The sequence below is a fragment of the Merops nubicus genome, unplaced genomic scaffold (genome assembly GCF_000691845.1).
Source record: "Merops nubicus isolate BGI_N331 unplaced genomic scaffold, ASM69184v1 scaffold32495, whole genome shotgun sequence".
Classification (NCBI taxonomy): domain Eukaryota; kingdom Metazoa; phylum Chordata; class Aves; order Coraciiformes; family Meropidae; genus Merops; species Merops nubicus.
This window is the reverse complement of record NW_008612175.1, coordinates 60,956-73,225: the sequence shown is the minus strand read 5'-3', so window position 1 is coordinate 73,225 and position 12,270 is coordinate 60,956. Positions and strand designations below refer to the sequence as shown.

Below are 12,270 nucleotides of genomic sequence, written 5' to 3'. Positions count from 1 at the left end.
CCTGACGGGTGGGGGATGTGGGGAATGACGGTGCTGAAGCCTCCCTGGCTGCCCGAACCATTGCTCGACCCTCCTCGCCCGACCCTGCGAGGTCTACGGGGTGATAGACTCCTGGGAAGAGGAGAACTGGCTCATCCCTCAAAAAACTGCAGTGTCAAGACTAGTTCTGGCTTTTCTGATTACAAAAAAGCTTGTGGAAGAAGCATTTAAACGTACTCTACATCCAGTGCTGAGAAAGGGTTTCAAATAGGGGAGGGAGAGGGACACAGGGCTCATGCAACAGGAACAGCCTGGGCGCTGCCCAAGGCCTGGATAGGGCTGGGCTCCACTGAAGGTCCTGAGAAGCTCCCAGAGAGGGTTACAAATGGATGTTCTCCTCCAGAGGCCTCAGTGTAGCTCTTTTATCTCAATCCTGAGCCCTGCCTTGCCCAGAGGTTGGCTCATGGTGTCTGTTTCTGTTCCATGGCCCCACCAGCGACTGCAGTGTGTTCTAGCTCCGATTCCGGGTTTCTCAGCTGTGCTCACATCTAGACACTTGCAAACCCAAGCATCAGTGTAAAGACACAGCATCTTTCCATGTTAATAAGTCAGAAGTGTGAACAGACCAGGTATTTGTGGTTTTAGCTCCAGAACTGCAGAAGCAGAAAAGATATGACTTCTGTTCCACCTTCAGATGAAGTTTTCTTGATTATGTCATCTACCTTGCAGAAGTGCTGACACAAGTGGCAGCAAGGAGGCACAGGACAAGCAACTGTCTGACTGACTTCAAAGTTGCTTTATAGAAGGTATCCCTAATTCCTACTGTTTTCCCTTCATTTCCCCCCATTTCCAGAACTCCCTTCCTGTGGCCATGCCTGATGCATCTTCCTCACCCTCACTGAGCAATTTTCTAGCAGGGTGCTTGGAGGGAAAATGGGGCACATCTCCCTCTACACCGTGGCCATTCTGGGGCTGTCTGCCTTGAGGCTGGGTTCTGCTGTGGTATGCTGCCTCCTCAGCCTCGGTGGCCAGAGCTGGTATGTGGCCAGGACCCCCACGTCCTCCCCTGACACACAGGGCTGGGGTCAGAGGTGGGCTGGGACACCCACGTTGTGAGCAGCTCCAGCACATGACAGTGGAGTGCTCAGGGAGAGGAAAGAGAGAGCAGCTGGAAGCCAGGGAGAAGAACTACATCCAGGACTAATGTGTAAGCTAATTCACCCCTGAGCCACAAAAAAGGCCTTTTTGGTGTTTTTTTCTCATTGAGGTGACTGAGCACAGGAGACTTATTGCTGGTTTTCCAGCTGAAGCTCAGCCACAAAGACAGAGCACATCTGCAGCTGCCTCCTGTCCTGCACAGTGGAAGAAGTGATGCGTTCAAACCTCTTGGAAGGCTCTTGGAGATTTACAGATAGAAAGCTGCCTTGTAAAAATTTCAGTGTCTAAAAACAAGTTTCCCAAGTGCACAGAGCCATTTTGCGGAGATAAAGCATCTCATTTCAGCCACCAGTAATATGAAATATAAACTAAGAAGCCAACTTTGAGTTCTGGGTCTATTTACTCAAATCCATGTACTTAGACAGTACATTTTGCTTTCTGCTACACAATATATTATCTAAGCCAAATCTTAGGTTTGTTTTTAAAGTTAATACCGAAAAAGGGAGAAAACAACAAAAAAAAAGATACCTTGGCAAACACAGTCTTGACATAAATGGGCAGGTCTCCATGGGGACTTCCATAACCCCCTACAATACTAAATCCCAGTCCATCAGAGCCTTTCTCCAAAGTAATAATCTTAGGCTGAGGTGCTCTGAAAACACAATAAATACCACTTAGAATAGCAATGTCTATCTCTGGGGACTTTATGCAGAAGGAACACTTACAGAGAAATGTATCTATCAAGAAGTTTTTCATAGTCACAAATGATGCCTCCTGCCCTTGCAGTGAAACACACTCCTGTGCAGCCCCGAGCTCAAACGCTGCACTTCAGCTCCTCACTTTGAAAATACTTATTTTGAATAAGGGCTCAACGAGAGCACTTCTCTCAGATGCAGAAGTGAGACTCCCCCCGTCTGCAGCCACTGCACGTGTGGAGAGTTTGCTTTCTTATTGCCCACGCTGTCACCTTTAGTCTGCTCAAGTGGCAACTGCCAGAGTTTCCTTACAGCATGCTTTTATTTATGGCTTCAGAGGACTGAGTCTAATAGGCTGCGTGTAGCCAGGGACACTCGCGTTTGGAGTCAGCTCTTCGGGCTGTTTTCCAACAACCTGTATGTGATGTACACCCCTGTGCCTTGTAACCCGGGGGCTGACTCCAGACAGCCCCTTGCTCAGAGCCTGAGCTGCTCTGCAGGGGCTTTTACTGTCTACCCTGAGTAGAGGAAGATTTTTGGTGGAATACAGACCACTATATATCCATCTCAAATTTGAAAAAGTCATTTCTATGTGTTTAGAAAGAATTACTGTGGACAACTTTGGTATCTTCCATTTAGGTGTAGCCTATGATGAAGAACATCCAGACACTTCTTTAGGACAGCATATATGCATACACCTACCAACTTCTGCCTCATATTTTCCCATTCAAATTTCCCTCACTATTTTGACACAAAAAGAGAGTACAAATCCTTTTGTGAAGTAAGCAATTCTCCTTTGAGAGCAGCAATAAAAACAACATCTCGCATTGTAAGGCTAGAGAATGCAGCATAAATAGCTTAACTTTAACTTTTCTACCCCAAAACTCCTGAGCTAGGGCAGCAACTTGTGTTTCAGCTTCTTAAAATAAATATAATGAATCAGAACAAGAAAATGAAGAACATAATGAAGCTAATGAACCAAAATGAAGATCAAATGAATTTCAAAATGATAACTGGAATGCTATCAGCTGCCCTAAAAAGCACATGATGGAGAATGACACATGGTCATGGGAGGGCTAGATCTCTAACTTCCATCACCATACAGAAGTGCTATAAGTAGAAAATTTTAAGATCAGCCTTTTTTTTTTTTTATTAATTGCAAAGTTAAAAAGATTCAGAAGACAAAGAAAGTTCTGGGATGTGTTTTCAAACATTTCTGATACCAGCTTTTTAACACCTCTTGCCTTAATCTGCCAATGAGAAATTATTTCAAATTGCTATGATCATAATTCAGTTCAGGCAAGGAAGCCAAGAGACAAGGGCAGAACTATCATGTCAGCCTAACACTTTAGAAAAGAAAGGAGGCAATTTTTTTTTGTAAAATGTCCAGAACTATTGCTTGTAAACACATTTTATGCTTATTTACTCAAGCAATTTCTGTCACCAGGTGAAGATGGACACGAGTCCATAATCAGCTTGGAGAAAGTCACAGTTTTCGTTTTAAAGGTGATGGAAAATTAAGAGACACAAGCATTGGGAGAGACCTCCTTCACCACCCCAGGCTTTTCCCTCACGGAGAAATCCACTTCAGCTATGGAGAGTAAGCACAGACTTACTCGGGGTCTTCAGAGGGATGCTCAGAAGAAGAGTTCAGGTTGCACCCCGCAGACATGCTCTCCAGCTGGGTGGCAATGGCACTGATGTTGGTATCAGCCACGACCTACACAGAAGGATGCAATTAAATACTTTGTCCACTTCATATCACAGACATCTTGGGTAATTATGTAGAAAATAACCAATACATTAGCAAGTCGGTTGTTTTTTTTTTCAAAGCAATTTTCAAGTGGAAATGAATTCAAGTCCTTATTTATTAAACGTCCTACCAATTCAATATTTTCTAATAATAGAGTTTACTGGGGGTTAAATGCAAACTTTTCTCTGAAACTTTCTCTTGACTTTACACAACTGTCACTCAGATGCTGAGCAGAGGATAACAGTCTTTCTGGACAACCCAGAGAAAGAGGTTATTTTGCCAAAGAAAGAGGTACATCGCAGAGTCAACACGAGGTGTCCAGGATGGGGCTTGAAGGGAAAGGTCTCCCACAGAGAGCATCCTGGCCTTTACAGAGATCCAAGGGACCATGTGGCAAAGGCCCTGAAATATCTCAGATTGGTTGGTTTGCTGCACAGGGGAGAAATAAATCCTTGGTTTCAACTAACTACAACTTCCAGCGTGAATCCACCAAACGACACTCTTAAACTTCCCAATTCTGGCTCCCGCAGGGCTCTGAAACCATTGTGAACTACCACCACGCAGTAATTAATAGAGTTAATGACATTTTGACAGGTTGTGGGGCTGCAGTCTTGTTCAGGCTTTAAAGCAACTGTTGTGTAGGTCAGGTACAAAGCCAGCTATGGCTGGCTTGAGAAGACATTCCATGCTAGTTTTCTAATCTTTGCTTTTTCTGCAAAAAAAAAAACCAACCTGAGGAAAAGTATTTACAACTGAGAGGACACCAGTTTCCTAACAACTCCATGCTGTGCTTATCCCCCAACCCCATCTCCTTGTGATGAGATATTCTTCTCTGCTTGATGTTTACTGCACAGTGAGTTCAGCTCAGAGACGGTGTGAAATACCCAGTAGGGTTATTTGCAATATTTCCTCTAGCTATCCATGGCTTTTTTTAATCAAAATTAACAGGTACTTTTTCCACTCCTTGCTGTCAGCATGGCTTAAGGGAAATGTACCTTTTTGAAAGAAAAAAATCCATTCTATAAATCCCCCCGTTTTAAATGAATGCTCACAATTCTTCCACAATATTTCCCTCTTCCTAATCACTTGGAGCCAAGAGGGTGGTAGCATTTTCCTGGAAGGCAGATTAGTTCTCATGCAGATTCTGCATCCCAGGACTCAGGTTCTCAGATGCCCTAAATGAAGGGGTCCAGCACACAAGATAGTTGCACCTGGCTCAGCCAGCAAAGGCACCATTAAGTTTTCCTTCCCATTGCCATAGAGGAGAGAGAGCCAGCCAGTATTTGTCGTATTTTGTTGTTAAATAAAACGAGGGCAAAATAAATTATATTCAAAAATCTTGAGTTGGCAGTAAGAACGTATCAGAGTTCAACAACCTTGTAAAAAAGCTTCCCCTTATCTCATTACTACACCTGCAGAAAAGAAATTAAATTAAGCCAAAGCATCAAAACAGCCGAAAGGGATGATTGTTCCCCTGAGACCCTAATCTCCCCTTTGCAAACAGCATTTGCAAACTCCTTTCCCATCCTCCCCAGGACGGAGGGATAATAAGCCTTTCCACACCACTGAACCCAATTATCTGACCTTTCAAAGCAGTTTGCCATGAAGTGGTCTAACTTGATAATAAATAGAATTACTTAATGACACATCAGTCATGATTATCACAGCGATAGGATTATTCCAATTAGATTGTTTTAATAATAATAATAAACAAATAAAGGAATCTGGGGATGGAGAAGTACCTGTGGTCAGCACATGAGGTAACTGAATCACCACACCACTCCCTGCTGGTAGTAAAATACAACATCCCACCTTCACCTAACAGATTTTCAAGAGAGAAAAAATAGACTCTATTCTATCAGAATAAACCTGTATCCCCTGTAAAAAGTATTAAGCCCATTCTGAGCTAGACAGCAAAAACGCAGAAAAAAAACCCTGTCCAGTGGCAAGCATGAAGACATTTCTAGAAGAACCTCTTTGTTTGTGGGAGTGACCAACTGTCAGGATGCTTCACCAGGAATATTTTTAAATACCCGATGAGGTGGAATATGCTCTATTACAGCTTTCAACATTAGCAATTTTGGGTTCTGCAGCAAGCTTTCATTTTCTATTCAGGGAACACAGTTGACACGAGAAGTGAAATTACTCTACATTAGTAACAATATGATAACTATAATTTCACAGAAGATCCTCAGCTGGTGTATAGCTCTGTATTTCCTTTGACTTCAATGGAACTACACAAATGCCATCTGCTCTGGAACTGGCTCATCACTTAGCAGGTCAGCAGTTCATGGACAGACAAAACGAATAAGCAAGTCTAAAACTAAGTTTATTATCATTTAATTTCCTTTATTTTTTCCTTTTTTACTTCCCCTCCATTTTTTATAGTCACATTTGTGTTGCAATGCAAGCAAGAAGCTTGCAAAACTCTCTCAAGATGCAGTCCAATCCAATATGCTGTGATGATCAAGAAAATTAGCTTGGATTTTAGTGGTATGGCTTAAGCTTGTTTTCCAATTGTTACAATAATTCTCCAAATGAGTAGTATTCTGAATTCTCTCTGGCAAGTATTTTTTCGCATTTCTTTGTGTAAACATAAAAATAAAGATTAATATACTGGCAAGCAGCAATCAGAACCAAAGTGGCAGAACACGTCTTCCTTTTAGCTAGCATATAAACATGGCAGGGATAACACTATTTTCTCTCTTGAGTGTTATTATTCATTACCTGTAGAATAATCAACTCTAGGCAGCACTGTTTTAATGATGATGCTATCATTTTTACTAACTGCTGCCAGCATTTCTTTCTTCTCCCCTTTTCAAGAACAAGGAAATGAACACTGTGGGCAGTTTGGTCACTGTCTAGTTACAGGCATGTGCACACACACACACACACACACACACACTTTCTTGTTTCCAGTTAACTTCAAATTAAAAAACAAGAACAACCTGGAAGCTTGTTGATTTATCATGTGTAGCAACAAGTTATTTTGTTCTCTTTGTTAGGCTTTTATATACTCGTGCTCACAGCCTGTATGAATGGCAATAAAGAATTTTTGAATGAATATTATTTCTTGCTTTCATTCTGTGTAATTCCCATCAGCAAGCACCCTGCAATTCTGTGATGCCTTGTGCCAGTGATGCTCAGGGTTTGGTTTTTTTTCTCCTGAATGCCATTTATCTACCCTCATGCAGCTGCATGTTCAATTTATCACCATACCTGCAGGATAATGCTCCCATAAGCATTCTTTAGTAGATTAACTGCATCTGCATGAGACAGCCCATCCAAAGGTTGCCCATTAATACTGACAATCCGATCTCCAACCTAAAAGTACAACAGTAATGGAAAATTACTAGCATTAGGGAAAATTAAAATTAAGAATGCTTAAAATTCCTCATGAACTTGGCACAGCACAGTCATGCTTCTCTTTTGCAGGATCCCTTTTGTAAGAATTCTGCATTGCTAGTGATCATTTACCATTCTTCAGAGCAAGTACAATATGTTTTTTTTTTTAAATAACAATGTGATCAGAGAAACAAAGATGAGTTGCATTTTACTATTTCCATTTGCAAGCAGAGAGTGAGATTTCCAGTTCCTGTCCTCCCATCCAAAAATGATTCATCTGTGTCTGTATGTGCAGACAAGTTCGTATTCCTACAGACTATGTATGCACATGCTGAATGCACTATAGGCAAGCAGGCACTTCAGATATTAATCTAATTAACCTTGATGATTTCTTCTTATTGTACTTAAAAATGATCTTGACCCTGGCACTCAGGGCTGTTGTGTAATTCTGTGAGAGATGTGGCATGGAAGGAGCAGCAGGTATTAAGGAATCTCATTGGCATATGCACCTGCATAATAAATTCTTTTCGGTACTAATGATTCCTTGAAACTCTTTCCAAAACTGAAAGTGTTCACCTTGGTCATTCCTGGAAATCTACACATCCTGTGGGTCTGATACAAGCACCTTGTTTTGGCACTTCTTTATCAGCTGTAAGATCAAACAGCTTCTGATCTGGTTCCTACCTGCTCTGATGCCCAGTCCACAGTCCCCCAAAGATCTGGGGTTCCCAGAGAGCTGCTGCTGCCCTCCCTGGGTCTGGATGGACACAGACATTCAAAGACCACTGCAAATGCATTTGTAGTCTTTCTCTTAAACTCACTTTTCCAACGTGGGCAACAATTGCCTTTATCCCAAGACGCAATATAATTTAAAAGGGAAGAGAAGGGCAGGTTTCATTTTTGGATTTTTTTTTCGTTTTGTTTTTATATAAAAAAAAGCAGAGTAGTCCATGAGATGTTATCAAAGTGATGGCATATGCAAAACTGCTTGAGGCTTCTCTCTGGGACATGTGGCAGATGAAACAGGAAATATGAAAGGACCCATCTACTCACTCTGAGTCTTTGGGTACGTGCAGCCACACCACTGGCTTGAATCATAGCAATGAAGATGGGAATATCTCCTAATGGGCTTCCCTTCCCTCCTGCTATACTGATACCAAGTGCATCATTTGGTCCCTGAAACAAAGCAAAAAAAACCAACATGTGCAACTGGAGCAACTTGTAGAAGTCAATGTTCAGGGTACAGCAATAACTGAGTCATTTGATTTATGGAACAGGGAGAAAATAGATTGGTTTGACAGACACACACATCCTCACACGCGCGGGTGCCACTGCACAGGCACACATCCAACAACCCACTGCAAACGTAAATAATGCAATTTTACTTCAGAGAAATGCTATAAAAATTAACAACTTCAGTTAAAGGTGTCAGCTTTTGGAATGGATAGAAAATAACTCACTGACCCTTGTTATCTCCACAGTCCTTGGGCCCGTATCTGCTCCTACTAATAAAGAAACAAACAATTAGCCTCTGTAATTAAGAGATAATATAATTAAGAGATAACACTGTCAGGTGACAACGGTCCCTTGCTGCCTAGTCAGAGTTATCACCAAACAGAAAGGGAGGGAGCCTTCCTGTGCCAAACAGGGCTGTGCAGCTCCTGTGAGGAGGAGGGGATTTCTGTTGCACCCCGCGATGAGGACGGGTGTCACCGCTCCGCCTGACGAGTGTCACCCTGACTCCCACTGTAGCACAGTCGCTGCTCGCCACCATCTACTCCACAGCAGTGTCCTGATGGCCTGAAGAAAAGCCCTGCTGTTCATTTGGCTCAAAGACTGGCTTATTATTCATTAATCAGTGTCACCACCACAAAGAGTACAGCACAGAGCTGGTCTGAGACTGTTGAGATTTCATTGGCTTCCTCTCCTGATTTGTGCTGTATTTGTAAATAATAGACACCCAGGAAGTTTGGCTGATATATATCTAGCCATGGGACATTTAAAAGTAGTCAAAGTGTATATTAAAATAAAGACAAATAAAGGGACACTTCAAGGGAACTATTGGAACTGGGATTAAACAGCCTAACAAGCTGATGGTGTAGTCAGGCCCTGGGCTCTGCTAATCAACCCCTAATTCTATCAGCTTCAATTAGAATCATAGGATGTATTGGGTTGGGAGGGACCATTAAAGGCCATCTAGTCCAACCCTGCTACAATAAGCAGGGACATCTCTAACTAGGTCAGGTTGCTCAGAGCCCCATCAAGCCTGACCTTGAATGTTTCCAGGGATGGGGCCTCCACCACTTCTCTGGGTAATTTGTCCCAGTGATCAACCACCCTCATATTAAAGAACTTTTTCCTAATGTCTAACCTAAATCTACCCTTTTCTAGCTTAAAACTATCACCCTTGTCCTGTTGCTACAAGCCTTTGGGAACAGATCTTCCCCTGAGTTCTTATAGGCCCCTTTCAGGTATTGGAAGGCCGTTATAATTAAACTATTGCAAATTAAACTATTTCAAGAACATTTTAGAAGGCAGGCAGAATTAGTCCCTCTTGAAAGCTAAAGATTCTTAACACCACACATCAGCACTCTCATGGACATGCACGTGTTCTTGTGCAGACACCTGCTCTGAGTGCCCGAGGCAGGGCTGCTGAGCTGCTGTGAGGTCTGTGGCAGCACAGGCCCAGGATGCCACATTGGCACCCTCAGCACTGCAGGGCCCATCAGAATGGCACAAAGAAGGCTGTCCAAAAAGCTCCACAGCTCCTCCAGCTCGTGGCAACTGGCAGAAGAAAGTTCTTTTGCTTCTGGCCGCAGTGAGATGTGAGCGAATGCTGATGGCTCCCGGGGCAGGTCCATCCACACAAACGTGCAGGCTCTCCACAAGCTACTGCAGGCTGCAGATTTAGCACTTGCCAAATCTGCAAGTTGCAAACTGGGCACTGTGACTTTCTCATTACAGAACACCCCTTTATGCACTCAGGAGAACAAAGATATAAATGAAGTGGTGGCAGCTTTATTCCCTGAGAAAACTGTTTCTAATGCGAGAAGCTTGCCTGTGCTGAGGCTCCGACAAGGACGTCGGGGAATAGCAGGGCACAGGAATTCTGCACTTAAAATAGAGCAGCCATTTCTCTTCTAATAGACATAAAAATAATGTCATCTGCTGCAAAGTGTTCAGGTCTTAAAACATCAGTGGTACGTCTTCTGGGAGGCTGAGTAGGAAAACCAGATTCAAGTGTTCAGTCTTGCTTTTAAACCAGCACAAATATAAAGCAAATACCACACAGCTATTCTGACAGCCACCCGGGTTATACCTGAGTTCCTCTGGGACACATCTGCTGAAGATCTTTTCGTGCTGACAAAATTCTGTAAGGTAGAGAGGACCGGAGCAAGCGTAGGGTGGAAGTGGCTATGGACACTCTGTTGGCTCGCCTGAAGTTAGAAATAAATCAAAACCTGTGAGTCAAACCCAAACGTTATCTCTAAACCAGTTCCTGCACCATACAGGTCCAGCTGTGCTCTGTGCCAACCAGACTGGAAATACCACTTTGGCCACGCAAGTGCAAACCCCTCCAACTTCACTTCCAAAGGGGGCACCTACCACACTCTGTCCTGAGCTGTAGGCACACCCCTAGTGCTATTCACAGTACTACACCACTGTGCTTCACTCCCTCATGTGCACAACTATCACACATGTTGTTCAGGTCTGCTCTGGAGGACGTAGCAAGTAAGATTAACCCCCTCCTTCACTTATTCCCAGACCGAGGAGAAAGGGAGATGATTGTTGCTGCTAAAGCTTGTGGGCATCTTCCCCACGTTGCACCCTACAGGCACCTTGCTCTACGCTCCCTGTGCGTGAGGCACCAGGCAGGACATGTAACAGCTCCTCTCACACGCGGGGGGAGAACACGTACACCCATCTTGTTACACAGCAGTAAGCTGCAGGCTTTGTCATTTTAGTTGAATATATTGTCTGGTTACAAGGTCCTGTACCTGACCCTGCTCCTTTCACTTCACCAAGACCCTACTCTTCTTTCCAGGATAACGTGCCTGCTGACAAAAGGGAGAGCCTCCGAATACAGACATTTGTGCATGTTACCAGTCCTTGGCCATCCATTTCCAGCTCTCCTTTTCCCTATCTCTCTATCTGGCTTTATCTTCAGACTCTGACCCTTGAGGAAACATCATTATCAATTTAGGAAATGTGTCTGAACAACAGGTTTCACTGAGGACCAGGCCTTTTTCAGCTAAGCTGCCTTTTACAAAACAAAGATCTGGTCTACACTTCCCCATCCACAGCAGAGCTTTCTCCCTCTAAACGCATTAGGCGGTGAATCAAAAGCTCTGGCAGCATTTATCTGAACTGACCAGTGTGCAGCTGTCAGTGACAAACACCAGGCAGAGCACAATTTCCACCTCCAGTTGCCAATTCATGGGTCGGTTCACGTAATTCACAATGTGCGTGAAAGAAACCACTGTCCTGCACCACAGGAACTCTACCCTTAAAGGTATCCAACAGACCAAGAAAAAAGCCAAGTGAGGACAAAAGTTCTGGCTGCTCTTGGCCAGCAGCTTCTAAAACATCATTTGCAGTTGGGCAAATCATTCAAGCTGATTTGCTGCGTTATCTGCCAATATTTTTATAACTCTTGAAACTGCTTTGCTGAGAAACAGTTATTCAGTCTTCAAAATCACCAACTCACTTTAGGAGCAGTGAGATAAAAGCTCTCAAATGACTCTGCATTAAGAACAGCAATTAAGATTTCTTGTATTAAAACACAAAAATTTACTGGGTTCCTGCAAAAGCCTTTTATGCTATGAAGAAAGGAGGATGACGTTGTTCGCTCTGATTTTCTGCCTAGAATCATGTTAGATGTTGTGACGTTTTGCTTCTCTTTCAACCTTGAGTTTTACACAGTAAAACTGGGTGGAACATTCTTCATGTGCACTTTTTGATTACATTGCTCTTCCTTAGGCTAGCTGTTGATACAATGACCCTAAAAAAGTAATACTCAAGACTGCTGTATTTACTTAGTGCAACCAGTAGAGTTTTCCTTGTTATTTCTTTTCTCCTTGCCTGCTGCATGCGGTGCAGATGTTTCTCCAATGATATTTAGTCACGATTTTTAAAGCTGGGCTTAGCCCAGCTGTTTCCACATGGATACAGGCTCATGAGCCCTTCCTCACACCCCACCCACACAGACACCAGGCTGGACCGCCTCTGCCCTTTCAAAAGTGAAGAAATCACACCACACGACTATGATTTTGGCACCTTTTTTGGGTTGCTCATGCATCACATCAAGCACAAGCCTCTCCTCTTACCAACCTCCTTAAA

The 12,270-nt window shown here is 43.2% G+C and overlaps 1 protein-coding gene across 1 annotated transcript in view; it reads right to left on the bottom strand.

The window, feature by feature from the left end:
- Positions 1 to 1,665: 1,665 nt before the first annotated feature.
- Positions 1,666 to 12,270, bottom strand: part of LOC103774093 (inaD-like protein) — a gene marked incomplete at both ends in the record, with an annotated part of 59,244 nt that continues 48,639 nt past the window's right edge. Inside the window, 6 exons of the mRNA XM_008941473.1 lie at positions 1,666 to 1,789; positions 3,449 to 3,552; positions 6,805 to 6,909; positions 7,984 to 8,106; positions 8,395 to 8,426; positions 10,250 to 10,367. Coding sequence (XP_008939721.1) covers positions 1,666 to 1,789; positions 3,449 to 3,552; positions 6,805 to 6,909; positions 7,984 to 8,106; positions 8,395 to 8,426; positions 10,250 to 10,367 — 606 coding nt within the window. The remainder of the gene's footprint in view (positions 1,790 to 3,448; positions 3,553 to 6,804; positions 6,910 to 7,983; positions 8,107 to 8,394; positions 8,427 to 10,249; positions 10,368 to 12,270) is intronic.